The sequence below is a fragment of the Schistocerca serialis genome, chromosome 6 (genome assembly GCF_023864345.2).
Source record: "Schistocerca serialis cubense isolate TAMUIC-IGC-003099 chromosome 6, iqSchSeri2.2, whole genome shotgun sequence".
NCBI classification, from domain to species: Eukaryota; Metazoa; Arthropoda; class Insecta; order Orthoptera; family Acrididae; genus Schistocerca; species Schistocerca serialis.
Window position 1 is genome coordinate 359589487 of NC_064643.1, and position 19772 is coordinate 359609258.

At 37.8% G+C, this 19772-nt stretch overlaps 1 protein-coding gene across 1 annotated transcript in view; it reads right to left on the minus strand.

Moving 5' to 3' along the window:
• The window catches only part of LOC126484567 (rho guanine nucleotide exchange factor 18), a 637896-nt gene that overhangs the window by 193889 nt on the left and 424235 nt on the right, over positions 1–19772 (minus strand). Inside the window, exon 14 of the mRNA XM_050108129.1 lies at positions 4866–4919. Within this exon, the coding sequence (XP_049964086.1) occupies positions 4866–4919 (54 nt within the window). The remainder of the gene's footprint in view (positions 1–4865; positions 4920–19772) is intronic.

Genomic DNA, 19772 nt, shown 5'->3' on the forward strand with positions numbered 1-19772 from the left:
GAATTGTGTCAGACATAGGGGATATAAAAATGAAAAAGCTGGCATACTATGCTTACTTTCATTCCATAATGTCATATGAGATTATTTTCTGGGATAATTCATCAAGCCAAGCTAAAGTTTTCCGGGCACAAAAACGTGCAGTAAGAGTTATATGTGGTGTGAACTCAAGAACATCCTACAAAAGCCTGTTTAGGGAACTAGGGATACTTACTACTGCTTCCCAATATATTAATTCTTTAATGAAATTTGTCATTAAAAATATATCACTTTTTCAAACCAACAGCTCAATTCATGGAATCAATACTAGAAATAAGAATCTTCAGAAGGATTTAAAGTCATTTAGTCTCATACAAAAAGGTGTGCATTATTCCGGAACACACACCACATGGGTGGTTCATGGTGTGGGTTCCTGTAGTCATGTCCTAGTTCATGAACCACGGGCATCGTATGAGTGGCCAAGTAAGTGGTCCCGACAGTCGGGATACCAGTTACTTTGGAATAAGGCTGGGCATCTCGGACATATTCTGAGTTGTGGTCACCTTTGTGCTCATACGGCAAAGACTACCAAATCCACCGGTTAGTCCCTCAACCGATAGGGGTAAAACCCAATGGGACTCGGGGCAAGTAAGGCTAGCAACCTGCTTCCCTGGTACTTTAAATATGATTCTGGCAACAATTAGAGCAAAATGCCTCGGACCTTTGGAGGTGACGGAGTCCCACCTCTAACTGACAAATCAGGGACTCCAAAAATACGACTTGGCAAACAAATGGTAATGAGATGGGGAGCTATTAATATCAATGGGGGCTACTCTGGGAAGAAGGTAGAGCTGGCAGAGGCTGCAAGTAAGATGGGGCTGGACGTTTTAGCTGTTAGTGACATTCAGGTAAGGGGTGAGAAAGAAGAGGAAGTGGGAGAATACAAGGTCTACCTGTCAGGAGTCAAAGCAGGAATAGCACAATGGGGTGTAGGGCTTTACATCAGGAAAGAAATGGAACCCAGCGTAGTTGCAATAAGGTATGTAAACGAATGACTGATGTGGATAGATTTGACAGTGTCTAGCAAGAAAATTAGGATTGTGTCAGTATATTCGCATTGTGAAGGGACAGATCAAGATAATATGGATAGTTTTTATGAGGCACTCAGTGATGTAGTTGTTAGAGTAAAGGACAAGGACAGTGTTCTGCTCATGGGTGATTTTAACACCAGGATTGGAAATCGAACAGAAGGGTATGAAAAGGTTATGGGTAAATTTGGAGAGGATATGGAGGCCAACAGGAACGGGAAACAACTCTTGGATTTCTGTGCCAGTATGGGCTTAGTAATCACAAACTCCTTTTTTAAACATAAGAACATTCACCGGTATACTTGGGAAGGCAGGGGAACCAGATCTGTCATTGACTATATAATAACAGATCAGGAATTCAGGAAGGCTGTGAGGGACACACGTGTATTCAGGGGATTCTTTGATGACACTGATCATTATTTAATCTGCAGTGAAATTGGGATTGTGAGGCCGAAAGGGCAGGAGGTCAGGTCCATTTGTAGGAGGATAAGAGTGGAGAAACTTCAGGATAAGGAAATCAGGCACAAGTACATAACAGCGATCTCAGAAAGGTACCAGTTAGTTGAATGTAGTCAATTACAGTCATTGGAAAAGGAATGGACAAGGTACAGGGACACAGTACTAGAAGTGGCTAAAGAATGTCTTGGAACAGTAGTGTGTAAAAGTAGGATGAAGCAAACAGCTTGGTGGAATGATACAGTCAAGGCAGCCTGTAAAAGGAAAAAGAAGGCGTACCAAAAATGGCTACAAACCAGAACCCAGGTAGACAGAGAAAGTTATGTTGAAGAAAGAAACAAAGCCAAACAGATAATTGCAGCATCCAAGAAGAAATCGTGGGAAGACTTTGGAAACAGGTTGGAGACTATGGGTCAAGCTGCTGGAAAACCATTCTGGAGTGTAATTAGCAGTCTTCGAAAGGGAGGTAAGAAGGAAATGACAAGTATTTTGGACAGGTCAGGAAAACTGCTGGTGAATCCTGTGGATGCCTTGGGCAGATGGAGGGAATATTTTGAAGAGTTGCTCAATGTAGGTGAAAATGCGATCAGTAATGTTTCAGATTTCGAGGTAGAATGGGATAGGAATGATGATGGAAATAGGATCACATTTGAGGAAGTGGAAAAAATGGTCAGTAGATTGCAGTGCAATAAAGCGGCTGGGGTGGATGAAATTAAGTCGGAACTCATCAAATACAGTGGAATGTCAGGTCTTAAATGGCTACACAGGATAATTGAAATGGCCTGGGAGTCGGGACAGGTTCCACCAGACTGGACAAAAGCAGTAATCACACCAATCTTTAAACATGGAAACAGAAAAGATTGTAACAACTATAGAGGTATCTCTTTAATCAGCGTTGTGGGTAAAATCTTCTCAGGTATTGTTGAAAGGAAAGTGCGAGTATTAGTTGAGGACCAATTGGATGAAAATCAGTGTGGGTTTAGGCCTCTTAGAGGTTGTCAGGACCAGATCTTTAGCTTACGGCAAATAATGGAGAAGTGTTATGAGTGGAACAGGGAATTGTATCTATGCTTTATAGATCTAGAAAAGGCATATGACCGGGTTCCTAGGAGGAAGTTATTGTCTGTTCTACAAGATTATGGAATAGGAGGCAAACTTTTGCAAGCAATTAAAGGTCTTTACATAGATAGTCAGGCAGCAGTTAGAGTTGACGGTAAATTGAGTTCATGGTTCAGAGTAGTTTCGCGGGTAAGACAAGGCTGCAACCTGTCTCCACTGTTGTTCATATTATTTATGGATCATATGTTGAAAACAATAGACTGGCTGGGTGAGATTAAGATATGTGAACACAAAATAAGCAGTCTTGCATACGCGGATGACTTAGTTGTGATGGCAGATTCGATTGAAAGTTTGCAAAGTAATATTTCAGAGCTAGATCAGAAATGTAAGGACTATGGTATGAAGATTAGCATCTCCAAAACGAAAGTAATGTCAGTGGGAAAGAAATATAAACGGATTGAGTGCCAAATAGGAGGAACAAAGTTACACCTGGGGGACGGTTTCAAGTACTTAGGATGCATATTCTCACAGGATGGCAACATAGTGAAAGAACTGGAAGCGAGGTGTAGCAAAGCTAATGCAGTGAGCGCCCAGCTACAATCTACTCTCTTCTGCAAGAAGGAAGTCAGTACCAAGACTAAGTTATCTGTGCACCGTTCAATCTTTCGACCAACTTTGTTGTATGGGAGCGAAAGCTGGGTGGATTCAGGTTACTTTATCAACAAGGTTGAGGTTACGGACATGAAAGTAGCTAGGATGATTGCAGGTACTAGTAGATGGGAACAATGGCAGGAGGGTGTCCACAATGAGGAAATCAAAGAAAAACTGGGAATGAACTGTATATATGTAGCAGTCAGGGCGAACAGGCTTAGATGGTGGGGTCATGTTACACGCTTGGGAGAAGCAAGGTTACCCAAGAGACTCATGGATTCAGCAGTAGAGGGTAGAAGGAGTTGGGGCAGACCGAGGAGAAGGTACCTGGATTCGGTTAAGAATGATTTTGAAGTAATAGGTTTAACATCAGAAGAGGCACCAATGTTAGCACTGAATAGGGGATCATGGAGGAACTGTGTAAGGGGGGCTATGCTCCAGACTGAATGCTGAAAGGCATAATCAGTCTTAAATGATGATGATGATGATGATGATGATGACACATTTTCAATAACTTGCCAGCAGCCATAAAAAGCTTAACAACCAATGAAATTCAGTTTAAGAGAAGCCTAAAGGTGGCCAACTCCTTCTACTCCATTGATGAATTTCTCAGTATATAACTTCTGCACAATTTCAGTGCAGTAATGTGTTCATTGTAAATAAGTATTATAGTAGTTGTATTGCACGTTTATTACCTTATGAATAAATAAAAATTCAGTGCATTAGTATTTGTAAAATGACTCTTTCATATTTTGTTCATTAAAAAATGATGACCATTCCACTTGGGAACTGTGGAATGGTACATTAGCTTATTTGTTTTACTTGTAAATATTTGTCATATATTGTTGTTTTTCTGACATGTTCTACATCCTGGAGGACCTCCTCACTACGGATCAATTGGAATGAAAGTAAATCTAATCTAATCTAAAAAAGCACTGACATGCCACAAATGCATTGTGCCCAAACTGAGCACAGTTACAGCCTACAAAGTCAAAACAGAGAGTGCCTAAATACACCTCCACAGCACCATCTGTTCGCTGATGACAGACAAATGAATCACTAACACTACAACCCATCAGTGTGCCCTTATTACACTCTCGTGCCACTGAAAACAGTTCCTGAGGGCATTACTTTTTTTCTGGGACTGTAAGCGCAAGAAAGAACTTCAACCAGTAGTTCTGTTGTCTGCTTAAAGTCATCCAAACCTTTGAACAATGAAAGATAACACTCCTGTTCTGTATTCACACCTTAAAGTTTTATATTTCTGATAAAAGGAAGACAGTTCTCTCCTTCCTTAATGATCTCTTATATTGCTTGTGCCATAGGTATATGCAACTTCACCAACAACATAAAGGCAAGGATATTTCTTTATTGTGTCAAATTCTGTTTAACCCGATTGTAAGATAAATAGAATTGTAAGCTCTGCAACACTTCTTGGGTTAAAGAAATAACATTATCGAAATAGTCTAACAAATTTCTTATGCAAATTCCCATACCCATTTGAATTATTTTTTAAGAGAATAGAATAGTTTTTTTGTCATATTCAAGAACATCAAGCATGTAAGTATGTTACTATCTAATGTTTTGTGTACAGGCATTATTAAGAAGAGAACCATGAAATTAAATTACACTCACCCAAGTCCATCATGCTGTCCATAGTCACCTTCTCTTTCCTCGTTTATTATTTGACTGTAGAGATAAATGCTATCATTACTTTCAGTACATAATTAGAGGAAAGGCAAATAAATGATATCATTACAAAATCAAATCAAATGTCACTGTTAAGAACTGGAGAGGTTACAACTAGATTATTCTTACCTCTTAACATTAGTAACATTGATAGAAGATAGTTACATACTAATAACATAGACAATATACAATGCACCCCAGAATAAAAAATCTGTGAATATACAATGCACCCCAGAATAAAAAATTGGTGTGTGTGCAAAGTGAAAAATCTGTGCAGCAAACATAACTACCATTTAAACAGATTTTTTTATAAACCACAAAAAAACAAAAATGTTTTCAAGTGCATTCAGTGTATTGTACAGTAATACACAGGAAGTAATGCCATTTGATCTTATATACATATATGTACCTAAAAATAATCATTGTGATATATAAGTAATTAGCAGGAAAAAAGTGTTGCTTTCAAGCAGCGTGTCTACTGTATTGCACCTAGAAGCTCAAAAGCACCAAACATTTAGAAATACAATAACAATGTTTTACTGCCGAATGTGAATAATTTATAGCGTATTTCAGTCAGTATTGCTCTTGTAGCTATACGCAAAGTGCTTTTCACATGACTCAAGCAGCATGAAGAATATCTGATAATAAACATATCACAAATAGCAAATTAACTGTATTATTTGCTGTTCCACAAAATATTTGGTGAAATTTTTCAACAAGCCTGAGCAAAAGGTGGATAATGGCTAATAATATGAATGCTGTTAACATTTTCTACTTATATTAGTTGACTCTGGGTCAATGGAACAAGGAATCCTGGCCACAAAATACTTCATAATTGCATCGCTGTATGGAAGAGTCTTGGTTTTCTACATACATCTATTTGGTGTTAAAATCAAAGTTCTTAAGAACATAAAGTTCAAACACCAAAATGGCACACCAAAGTGGAAAACCTGTATCACCAAGAAATGATGTAATTTTGTCTGATATTCTTGTTATATTTCAGTAACATGAAAATCGCAACACTTAAAAGTAATTTGTTAACTAGAACATTGAAATTACTAGCTCTGTAATGCTTCAACACATCGCTCTACATATGACCCTGCATAAGATGTTTCAGTTTAATTTGACACAGAAGTTTATTTTTCTTCTCATATTTTAGGCAATATTTAATATCAAAATTTCTGAGGTTATCAAAAAATCTGTAATGACTAATTTTAAGCAAAGATCAATATTATTTGCAAAAATTACCAACAGTATCACAATAAGAACTATGATACAGAAATTCTCTTGCATTGTGTTAGATTATGATTCTCAGTTACTTTTATTAATTATTGTAGTATTATTTTATTCAGTAATCTAAACAATGACAGCCCGATAGCAACACTTCTTTCTTCAATAATTACACACAATATTAATGTTATCTTCATGCCTCTATGTATGAAACTCTAGAAGAACAAGCAGAATGGAAATGAAAATAGGCAGAAGCACAAAGGCAGATTGAAAAAAGGAATTATTTTTCTCAGAAGCACAAAAGAAGGACAGACAGAAATAAGAGAGAGATTAGCAAAAAGCAGGGCTGATAGTCTACAAAAGTGTGAATAGCTTTTAATACGATGGCCCCATACCACACCTAAATTTATAGAGAAATAACAACAAAATAAGAAAAGGAACAAGTTACAAAAATCTTGTGTTTTTTTTATTTATTTTACCTACACTCTTAAAATTAAGGCACTTACTTATTTTTGGATAAGGACAGCTAACTGAGACCAAGTTGGACCTCACAGTACTAACCACAACAGAATTAATTCTCTCAAGTAGAATTCATTGCTGCAGATGCCCTCAACAAAATGCAAGAAGCTCACAGTAGGACCATGTGATTGGAATGAACACAAGCAAAGGTGAAAAAAGCTAAATAATAAAACAATGGTAACTCCCTTGTTCAGTATGCCGAGGGTCTCACTAAGGCCTTCCCAGAAGGCTCTATCCCCCAGACCAAGTCCGCAAGCAGATTTCCCGTGCCATTTCCCCTCACAACTCCAATCCTCCCACCACTCCAAAGTACTTGCCACAAAGGAGTGTTCCCTTCATCATCCATTACAACCCTGGACTGGAACAACTGATCCACATCCTCCACCAGGCTTTAGATAACCTATCACTATGCCCTGAAATTAGGGACATCCTACTCGAAATATTTCCCACCCCTCCTAAAATGGTGTTCTGTCACCCAACCAACCTCCACAATATCCTGGTCCATCCCTATGCTATTCCCAACCCCAATCCCAATCCCTTGCCACAAGGATCATATCCCTGTGGAAGACCCAGGTGCTAAGCCTGCCCAATCCACACATCCAGCACTTTCTATTGAAATCCTGTTATAGGTTTATCCTACCACATCAGGGGCCAGGCCACCTGTGAAAGCAGCCATATCATTTACCAGCTCTGCTGCAATCACTGCAGACCTTTTTATATTGTTATTACTACCAATCAGCTGTCCACCAGGATGAACAGCCACTGCCAAACTGTGGCCAAGAGCAAAGTACACCACGCTGCCACACAACATGCAGCTGAACATAACACACTTGATTTCAATGGCTGCTTCACTACCCAAGCCAACTGGATCCTCCCCTCCACCACCAGCTTCCCTGACTTACACAGATGGGAGTTATGCTTACAACACAGTCTCCACTCCTGTAATAATCCCGCTCTCAACCAATGGTAACATACTGTCCCCTCAATCTCTGTCCTACCATCTCCTCTCTATTCTCATTACTCACCCTGTTAATTTGCACCACTCCGCCAACACATTCACCTGCCTTTCCCTACTCCTCTTCTTTTTTGTTCCTTTTTTCCCCACCTCCCTGTTCCACAACCCCTGACGCTGCACCTGTTGGCAGTCTAGTCCCAGCACACTCCACCAGACAGCATACGTCTCTCTTCCCATCCATACACTACTATTCCTTCGGCTTCCCCACCCCCTCCAGAATGCTGCTTGCTTTTCATGTGATGTTGCATTCTGGCCCGAGATGCTGGAGTTGGCGGTCATATGTGTGGAGTTGTGCTCGTTAGTGTGCAACTTTATGTGTCTTCTATACAGCAAGTAGCAATCTGGCTTTACCTACATTGTTGAGAAAGCTAAAGAATATGAAAGTAGTAGCATAGCTTACAACTTAGCTCCTTTCTTTAACACCTTCTGTACTATGATATATAAAACCGTGGCCCTTTATCTTTTCCTTACTCACATGGCCTTACTTGCTCTGATTGGATTTAATTACAAAATAATAACTGGAACCACAGATATTCCTTTATGAACAACTACAAATAGGAACTGACTGTAATAAAAACATGTATGAGATTGTTATTATTATCAAAGTACTCAAATAAGAGGCAACATTGGAAGGCAGTAACAATCATGAAAAATTAATGGGCAAGGAATTGCTGAGGCACAACGTTCAGCATAATGACAGTATAAACTGAGCACGTATACCTAATGTTTAAAGTCAGCCCAATCACATAAAACACTGCAGCAAAGGTGTTCTGATGATGTATGCATACCACATAGATTGTTGCTGTGGCTAATATGACAACTCATCTTTCTTATGCCATTCTATTAAAGGTATAAATCTAATCTCACTTATTTAACCAACAAGGGAACTTCGTATCATTGGTTACATGCTCTTTTTATTTCAAAACTGTAAAACAAATTGTTTAGCCCAATGAGTTAAACAAAATGATGGACACTGCTATGCTGGTTAAATTTTCAATAGGCTTACAGCAATATTTGAGTGTTAAATCTCCGGTTTTCAATTCTGAGTTGACAGGCTAATTTGCCACAAGCTACATTTATTTGTAAAGGAAATGCTTTCAATAGTTTGGATCCTTGCATAATGTAAATTCTTTATTGTGCATTTTTATAGTCCTCATAATTTGTTTTTAAATTCTCTTGTCAGCATTTTGTGAATTACGTGATGAACTGTTCAGTGGCCATGTGGCTTAGACATAAATGGTGGCATGGAACAGAAGATATTTACATTTAAATTTATTCTGTAACAGATAAAAACATTTATTGATGGTCAGCAAACAACTTACCTACAAGGATTTTTAACACAAACCATCCTTCTGAAACTGTCCCTGAAGTAAGGAATAAGGTATAAAAAATGCAATAGTCATATATTACTGAATCTACAACAACTTTTAACCCAAACACTATGTAACCAGAGTGAGGCAAATATAATGAATGCAGAGCGTGTTTGCAAACATTATCTTAGAATTCACCATCCTACAAGGAACAGAGCTGTGTAGCTAATTCTCAAAAGGGTTCTCTGTCATCAGTCAAGTTCTAGGATTTCAAGCTCTTTCCCACATTCTGATGAAAACCATTTTTTCTCGAAAACTTTCCTTACATACAGCTGATTAATTTATACAAAGCAAACATCTATTTAAGCTATAAGTAGAATAGAATGAAAAGAAACCAAAGCAGGTTCAAGTGTATACTGATTCTACAGCAACACATTAATGGTTATAAACACATTTTTTTCCTCAATTGATACATATTTCTCTGTGGACTTCATACCATCATTTCACCTCTCTAGCTTCTTCAATTTCTTTCTACCCAATTCTGCTCATTCATGAATCTCAGACGACAACAGTAAGGAATAACACAGAGAAATCACTATCTTATCTTGGTTTATTATCATCAAATTTTGAAATAAGAAAAGACACATTGTTCTATAATTTTCCCACTGTATTTCAACGTATGAAAACCCTTTCAGGGCCAGAGACAACCTGTTTTGAAATAAATTGCTTCTATTTTGTACTTTTCTGGGATAAAATTTTTATATAAGAACACATATGGGAACACACAAGATTTTTGTACACAGAACCCATTCTGGATAACATTGCTGCATTGACCTATCAGTTCAGAACAAGGTGTAACAAATTTACCGACTGGCAGCTACCTAACGATGAAATGTTCCTTTTTTGGATCAGTGTTTCAGAAACAGTTGCTCCAGTAATCCAACATTGTTGTGCTATCTATAAATAATCACTCAGTAGAAACTAACTACATCTCTATAAATAAAATATGTATTTCTAATAACCTTTCTTATTTTTTTTAATTTCTGGAGTGGCTACTAATTTAAAGTCTGAAATGCTCCAGTATGGGCTTCGTATATTAAAAAAAAAAGTAAGAAAGTAGATTGGAAAGAAAGAGAAAGACACAATGACAGCTTGAAAGTTCCAGTGTCTGTGGATAATGAGTGTGTCATCCCACATCACACACACAATGTGACACGTGCTATGTAACTTACTTCACTCCGAGCTTGGTGGCGACGCGCCTCCACGGAGAGTAGCATCCGACAGTCCTCCTACTGAGAGGATGGGTCAATGCATAGCAGAATGGAGTGGAAAGCAACAGATTAGCAAGGGGGCGCTTGGCCACAGCCCGTGGGGCAGAAGGGGGCTGAGGGTGATTGCATTGGCCAGCACCAGGCATGCCCACTAGCATATGCTTATCCACTACAAACCCAGCTGCAGCCAAGATGCTCTCACTCTCAGTAGCACAAGTATTAAAAAAACAACTATAAGGTTTAGAAAACTAGATTATGCAAGATTTATGAGCTGTTTAATTTCGCAGCACTAAGCATCAGCAGTGCTTAAAAAGCATAACAATATGTTCGAAGAACTGCACTTACATTCAGAGAGCATGATATTTAGGCTGAACTGACAGTTTGTGGTAGCAAAAGCTGATCTGCACATAAATTTTCACACCCTCTGCCAAATGCCGTTAGTTATAAAATTAAGGTAGGCAAAGTACCTTCATAACCGCACACACATACATACATATTACTTAAATGAATAAGGCACACAGAAACATGAAGGCATGCACTACCCAGGCAACTCATATACAATGCACTACAACTGCAAGATTTAACACCTAAATTAATAGACTGTTGCTGCTGCATGTAATGAGGAAATCATTTCATAAGTTGTTATTGCTTAATGCAATGTTATCAAACAAACTCTGAATTTACTTGTGCATATATTAGTTTCTTTTTTGCCTACAGGAACTGCAACCACTAGGTATTATCAAGTGCACATTTATATTAAAGAAAACAAGTTACAAAGATTATTTCAACGTACATAAAAAAATTAAATGTCATGTTTTACTGAACATATTTAATTTTTTTACAGCAACATACCAGTAAATTGACTACAAATGTATGTCATTATATGAATAAATACAAATGGAAAGAAGATTCTTCAAAACGTTTGTTGGTGACAGTACAAAATGAGCCTAAATCCTGAGCTAATGAAAGCGAACATAACTTTCTTAAGCCAGTAGCAAGAAAAAACCGACACTGTAACATATCAAGATTTGTGACAGAATACCATGATACACATAATGACATTCTTGAATATTTCATTTATCATGGATAATATTTCAGTTCATATATTGAACCCCAAAAGCAATAGGAAAGTGTTGAATATGTGAAAATTCTAACAATCTTGCCAAAAATTGAAAAATCTGATTGAAAAAATCATCATTACAATCATATTCATTCAAAATGTTATGAAAATTTTAACATGAATCTTGAAGCAAAATCATTTGGATTATGAAACTGTAATTACATATTAAGCTTTAACAAAGCAGTAAACAGTTTTTGTATGGTTAAGAGGCTATAAAGAGGATTGTGGCTGCCATTGTGGAGAGTCACTGAGTCAGTCAATAGGACTGCTGTTGAACCCATTTTGGTTTGTATGAGTAAATGAAAATCTTTAAAAAAGAAAATGAGTTGCTTAAAATTTTTCATTACGCAAAATCTGCATAACCAGATAAGAACATGAAAAAATCTGAAGAACCACTTTAGGACTTCTGTACTGAACATAAACAACATTTAATTATGAACAATAAGTTTTGTCATCTCCAATTCAACCAGATAAATAACTAAGTATTTATGGACTTTTCCTGCCTTTAAAACTCAATGTACCTTTTTGCAAGAACTACAATATTATGATTTGGATCCTGCAAATAATTAGTATTTTTGAACTGAAACTTTGACTAAATTCTTGCCTACATTGTGAGTAGGAACATTACAACATGAGTCAAAAGAAATGGAAAAGCAATTAATTATATGAAACGTATAACATGTAATGGAAATGGACATTAAACCTACAAAGAAATGAGAACATTGAACTACACAGACCGAAGAAGGTACACAATACAACAGATTCAAGAAGGGGGAAAAAAGTTAGTCAAATTTCACTTACAAAATGTTCCAATTCATAAATAAAATTATGATGTCTACTTCTATATGATATTTCTTTATAAAAGTGCAGTTGGTAATAGCTTCGATCCACTATACAAGCCTCTTCATAAGTAATTTGACACAGAATATAATTTACCCTGCCTCTAAAAATTATAAGCCACTGGGCAGACTATGAATTTTTATGATGTGACTCGGTTTCATTTTAAAAGGGTCATAAAAAGTGAAAGGCAAATCAATTATATAATCTAATGCTCAGAAGTGACTTTTAAGAACTTATTTTTTGATTCGCAACAAATCCTACACTGTGTGACACCTAGAATAATGTCATTGTGTCATAGCACATCTTGTTAAGGGATTGATAAAAAGTCTACTCACCAAGTGGCAGCAGGGGAACATACACACAAAAGCGTTAAACTTTTACGAGCTTTTGGAGCTAGTGGCAGCTTCCTCTGGCAGAAGAGTTGAAGGGGAAGTCTTTCCTTCTCGTCATATACAGTACGTTTTGCCTGACCTTCAGGATGATTTTTCTGAACTGTACCCCTTTCCCTAAACACTCCAGTCCTTTTAATTCACCCCTCTTCCTTCCTCTTCAACTCTTCTGCCAGAAGAAGGAGCCACTGGTTCTCAAAGCTTGTAAAAGTTAAACTCTTGTGTGTGTGTGTGTGTGTGTGTGTGTGTGTGTGTGTGTGTGTGTTCCCCTGCAGCAGCTTGGTGAGTAGATCTTTTATCTACCCATTTACTTTATATTGTCAATAATTGATTATTTTTGTTCTTATAGTATGTCTTGCGATATTCTGGTTGAAGAGAATGGGTTTGGTGATTGGTTGGAGACTAGAATATGTCAGTCCACACAGAACAAAGAATATAAAAAGCCAAGTTCCATTTGTGATTCACATCTCACCATAGTGCCCATACAGCCGACTAACAAATACCATCAACAAAATACTGCTGGTAGCATCATAGCTGCTTGGTGCTGCGCTGCAATTAAGCTGAAGATAATTTATGTCGCGGTTGTCTAAAGATTTCTGAAAGCGTTGAATCTATCAACCACTGCAATTCACTATCAAATTTGTGAACTACATGTTGAATAGACCATGAGTATATCAATGAAATGGAAATGGGTCTGATTGTTCAAAAGAGGGTGGGACAATATGAAGAATGAGGAATGCAGTGGGCAGCAGTTGTTGACAATAGGTGCATGCTATGGAAATAAAGATGACATAGCACTCTAAGGAAAGTGCTGACCTCTTTAGTCAAGTGTGATTGAGGAGAAGACAATATTGATTCACAAGACTAAATAACAGTCCATCAAGTGTATGCAGAAGTTCTTGCCATCATCTTAAAACTTCTGTGTACTTTGTATAATGACAGTAGAGGTGCACTGTGGAGTGGCTGTTTTGTAATGTGATGCATCCTACAACAACAATGGCTATTCTGATGATGATCTTTCATGAGATGCAATGAAAAACTAGTGACGAGATGTTCAGAGATGGTGATGTTGCTGTTTACAACAATATTCATCCTGAAATTCCGATTAAAATGTGATGAGTTGTTACAGGCTTTGATTATAAAAATTTTCCTCATCCCTTCTATGGCCTGGACCTTGCCTATTCTGATCTGGTTTATGTATTTTTTTAAAGTGTTTTCTGCTGTTACATAATGTGTCGTTTTAATTGGCCAGTGGCTCTTAGTTTCTGGATATACTTTGCAATGTCCAACAACAATTTCCAGAATAGGTGCACACTATGCATTTTTCCTTTGCCATGCTGCTCTCTAAATTGAGGGAGTGCTGCAGAAAATGGTAAAGAGTAGAGTAGATATACTCTTCCACACACACCAACTGTAGTGATTCGAGAATTTCCACATAAATTCTGGAATCACTCAACCTTCTGCCACCTCGAACAAGCGATGTTTTAAAGATAAGTATGAGAGAGAGAGCCTATTTACTGCACAACACATGTCTTTGTTGCAGGATGGACGTTAATCGGGGGGAGGGGGAGGGGGGGGGGGGGGGGGGGCAGAGTTGCGTGGTTCTAAAACCAAACTCGTTTGTAAATGTTAATTAAGTGTGATTCTAAAGTTCGAAATATGAGTGAAATATAAGAAGATGGAGATTTTTATGGTGTATAAATACATCATGAATTGCCTACTTATTTAACAAGGATGGCAATCCGACTTTACACGTACTGTCACCGAAACCGTTAGAACGTGGTGACCCGCGTGATCAGGACTTGAAGAAAGAGGAATTTTGAAACGAAATCAAGTAAAAAGATATTGTGAGTGGCCATAGCAACCATTAGTAACAAGACAGGGAAATTGTTTAGCAGAGTTGCATTCTGCATAAACAGTAAAAAGGGGTGAAAATTAATAAATACCTTACAAGAAAAGACGCAAGAAAAATCTCAACAGTTCAGATTACGAGGAGTTACGATGAGATCTATTCGACGACAAAGATTTAGTGTGGAAAGTAAGTATCCCTCACATACATCGCAAGGGCGTGGACCCCATAACCAGCAACCAACGCCAACGGGGCCAGCAGCTGCTCACCGGTGCTGACTACAAATCCGTTCACCGACACCAACACTGAAACCAACCTTTGACGCTGCCGGCGCCCGTGCTGTTCACCGGCGCTGACTGCACACTTGCTCACTGACACAGCCTAAGACTCTATGACATGCGAGCAAAAGACAGTTATTTGTGTGTGAAGTTAAGGATGCTGCTCAAAATAGACAGTTAGTATAGTTATTATACTCAGAGGTGAATTTTTTTAATGATATCTCGATATAAAAGTAAGAAAGATATGGATAATACTCAAAAAACTGGGGAAACACCAGAAGCAGCCATGGCCATGACAGTGACAAAAGAAATGCCAGACTGGATTGAAGTAGCAAACTTAATTAAAGCACTAAGTCTTAAATTAGATTACCAAAGAACAGAGTCAAATGCTCAAATTGCAACTTTAAGTGAAAAATTAGATGCACGAAGTAAAGAATTCACTGCTGAAAATACTTCTTTAAGAAAGGAACTAAATACAACTCTAAATGCTCAAAGTCTTAAATTAGATTCAGTGAACACTCAATTAAATAATAAATTGGATGTTCAGAATGAGACTTTAGCACTGTTAAGTGCTAAACTTGACTAGAAGAAGGGATCGGTTGGTAGGACATGTGTTGAGGCATCAAGGGATCACCAATTTAGTATTGGAGGGCAGTGTGGAGGGTAAAAATCGTATAGGGAGACCAAGAGATGAATACACTAAGCAAATTCAGAAGAATGTAGGTTGCAGTAGGTACCGGGAGATGAAGAAGCTTGCACAGGATAGAGTAGCATGGAGAGCTGCATCAAACCAGTCTCAGGGCTGAAGACCACAACAACAACAAGTGCTAGAGTAGATGAATGAAGTTAAGAATTTAGTCAGTTATGTGAAGGCATGGGAAATTTGAAGACTGAATTTGACGCTTTAACTAATAAAGTAGAGAATTTTTAAATAGATCTGAGAGAGGAGTTATCTGGTTCTTTAAGTAGTCAAGTAAACCAACTGTTCACTGACTTGAGTCAGACACAGAGTAAACTATTTCAGGACTTTAGCTAAAAAGTTAGAATTTGATATTGAAGATAAATGTAATAATGTAGAATCTGAGCTTGACGAAAAGTTAGGATCAGTTCAAAGCGTATGCAATATAACATTCGATGCTGTAAAGCGTAGGTTGCACACCATAAAAGAGAGTTTGGGAAAACAGGATAAATAAATACCTATCGTCCAATCGCAAATTGCAGGTGTGAGCATTTAAGTAGATGATGTGGAACAAAATGTTAAAGAGAAACTAGTCACTTCAGATATAGTAAACATAAGTAATCTGGAGAAACAGGTAGAGGAAATAATCAACCAAAAAGTTGCCAAGAGTGTCACTCCCAACAACATTTCTCAAAATTTAGCTTTGGAACTTAACGATACTAAGAGAGGCATAGATAGTTTAAGGAAAGAATTCAAATTTATCCACGATAGAGAAAAAAATTTAATAACTTTACCTAATGTTGTGTTGCCAAGTAAAGTGGTAATTGTTTTCTTTTGGGGAGACTTTCACACAAAATTTAACAAGAAGTACTGGTTTGCACTTGCTCAAGTGAGCTTAATATCAGATCCATGGGATCCAGGCAGAGTCACATCTGTCCCCCAGGGACATTAACATTCTGTGTTAACGGTTGGAGTGACAATGGTCAGATCCCAAGCTGTTTTTGGCGTTTCTTCTGTACTACGTTTCCTGCACGGAATTCCCTTCAAATATTATACTATTCTGTTTTCTATTAATATATTCTTTTTTGAAGGGGTGGGTATTATACAGGGTGAGCACAAAGTCTTGCCCTGATTATAACAATTTATTACAGAATAACTATTTGACATAATATGTTACATTTAATGCCATTACATAGGTTAGTGTTACCAGTTTTTTTCTAAGACCACTTACATTAGTAAACCTCAACGTGTGCTCCATTGGTAGCTTGGAGAATGTCAAGATGGTGTTCCAGTTCCTGCCAGGTGTTTCATAACATGTGTTCTGTCACAGTACCCCCAGCAGATTGTACCCTAGCCTTCAGTTCGTCAATGTCAGCAACTGGTGTGAAGAAGACTTTGTCCTTGATATAGCCCCAGAAAAAGAAGTCAAGAGACGTAATGTCTGGAGAGTGGGACGGCCAAGGAGTTGGACCGTCCCTTCCAATCCACTGATCTGCTCACCAGACATTATGCCTTCTCACTCACGTACTGGTGAAGTAGGGATCCTGAGAAAGAGGGGTTGGAAGTGTTTTCTGTCTTTCTAGTTATCTTCTCTCTCTTCTTCGATCTTAGCAACCATTTCTACTTTTTCCTTTCTGGCTTCTCATTGGAGGACCTATCTATCTTTCCCTCTTTCCATATTCAACTACTTCTATCGCAGAAGTCCCTCTCAGTTCCTGTGGTTTCCAATAACCTTCAGCTTATTTTACATAAGTTGGCCAAAGAATCAGGCTACACAAACACAATTATGCCTACACACAAAAAATACCATTACACAAACAAAGCTCTTACACAAACTGTCAAGTGTTGTAGGGGGGAAGAAATGTGCACATCGGGAAAGGATGCACACACATTGTCGTTTCCAGTGATGGTTCTACATCGCACATATATAATGATCATTCTGAATCGCCTATGTGCGTAAGTATAGAAGAACTAGGCTTATTTTACTTCGAGTATACCTAAGTAGGAAGCGTGAGTAATTAAGAAGAGCATAAGCAAGAGAGGAAGGGTTTGTGATAGTTGTTAAGGAAGGTCAGTCTGACAAATATTTTGATGACTGGTAGGATAGTGGGACTCTTATAACACAAGTAAACACATTTTCTATGAATAGTGTATAAAGGTAGACTATATACTAAGAGTATAAAAGTTGAAAAGTAGAGGAGGACTCTAGGGTACTAAATGACATATTAAAAAGTGAGTGTGAAGTGTGTGAAACAGATTTTGTAATTTTACCAGAGGATATTTAATTATAGTGCACGTAAAGATGTATACTTGGGTAATGACACTAGAGGCCTACTCAAAGGATAAGGAGGGTGCACCCAGCATTTATTGGATATAAAGGGCAGATAGGCAGACCTAAGAATAAGAATAGAGTATGAAATATTCAAGGGTCCATGACACCTGGAATTTAAGATTGGAAAAAGAGTAGGAAACAAAAATTTTGGTACTCTCGATTTTTAGATATTGAAAGAGCTAACTCCAACCTAAATTGAAAGGTTCACATTCTATAATTGTAGTGAAATTGAAAAAAGGAATGACCAAGCAATAAGAACAAGAGCATTTACGATTATTAATAGGAAAAGATGTATTGTTGAAAAATTAAGTATTGTTGAAAAATTAAGTATTATCCTATGAAGTATTAATGTACATGATGAGTATGTGTAAAATATTGCGTGTTCGATCTAAGGAAGAGGATATGTAGTTATTCGAGAATTTACACATAAAGTCTGGAACCAGTCGACCTTCTGCCACCTCGAACACGCTACGTGTGTGTGTGTGTGTGAGAGAGAGAGAGAGAGAGAGAGAGAGAGAGAGAGAGAGAGAGAGAGAGAGAGAGAGAGAGAGCCTATTTACTGCGCATCACATGTCTGTGTGTACCAGATGGACGTTTATCGTGGGAAGACAAGAGATGCATCAGACGAGTGACACCGACAAGTGTTTGCCGCTTGCACCATAGAACCTGTATCGAGAGGATGCAAGGAGTAACTACATATTATTCCTTGACGGTCCAATAACTGTAAATCTTATAGACAATTGAAACATGATTTGTCTAGAGACTCTTACTTAACCTTGGTGTTAGACTTGCTAGAAGCAAGACCTTTTTCTGAATTTCTGGTGGTTATTAAACCTATCACAATGTAATTATATTTAATTGTATCTAATGGTATCAGCTGATTTGCAAGAGTTTGTATGCTTATATGAGAAACTTGTGGAGATGAAAATATACCTGAACTGAACTGAAAGTATGAGGGTACTGAGTTATTTCTATTCAGAGAGAGAGAGAGAGAGAGAGAGAGAGAGAGAGAGAGAGAGAGAGAGAGCATTTTTAGTTCCTCTAACCAGTATTATTGCTTCGGAGAAAAAGTTGTGGAGATTGATGCAACCGCATATCCGGAGAAGATGATCGGCTAAATGTTTCAAGTAAGTCAACTGTAGTAAGAGAAGTGTGAAGTTCGCAATCCAGTTTTGCACTGCTTCTCTTGTCACGAGAAATGAGGTTAGTTAAAGATTTTTGAGCACAGTTGTTGATGTTAATACTAATATATTGAACTATTAGTTATTTAACTTAATTGAAGATTGAACTGCTTCGTAAACTGACAGGCACATCAAAGTATACACTAACAGAATACAAATATTGATTCCCATATAAGTTGTTTCCTTCCATTATTATAATTTATTCTCGATGACGGTCTGAGATAATTAACATATCATCATGCCACATGGCTCTTTGGTTTGTCAGCTTAGCAATGAAAAAGTTCATGATTTGCCCCTAAACAGAGCTGAAGACTTTTTTATTTTCAGATTTAGCAAAATTTTATGTAGAGAAGCACCATCTACATCTACGTGATTACTCTGCTATTCACAACGAGCACTTAAATTTTTCTGTGCGAGCCCTGATTTCTCTTATTTTATTGTGATGATCATTTCTCCCTATGTAGGTGGGTGCCACCAGAATGTTTTCTCAATCGGAGGAGAAAACTGGTGAATGAAATTTCACGAGAAGATCCCATCACAATGAAAAACGCCTTTGTTTTAATGATTGCCACTCCAATTCACGTATTATGTCTGTGACACTATCTCCCCTATTTCACGATAATACAAAATCAGCTGCGCTTCTTTGTACATTTTTGATGTCATCCGTCAGTCCCATCTAATGTGGATCCCACACCCCACAGCAATACTCCAGAATAGGGCAGACAAGTGTGGTGTAAGCAGTCTCGTTAGTAGACCTGTTGCATCTTCTGCCAACGAATCGCAGTCTTTGGTTTGCTCTACCCACAACATTATCTACATGATCGTTGCAATTTAGGTTAT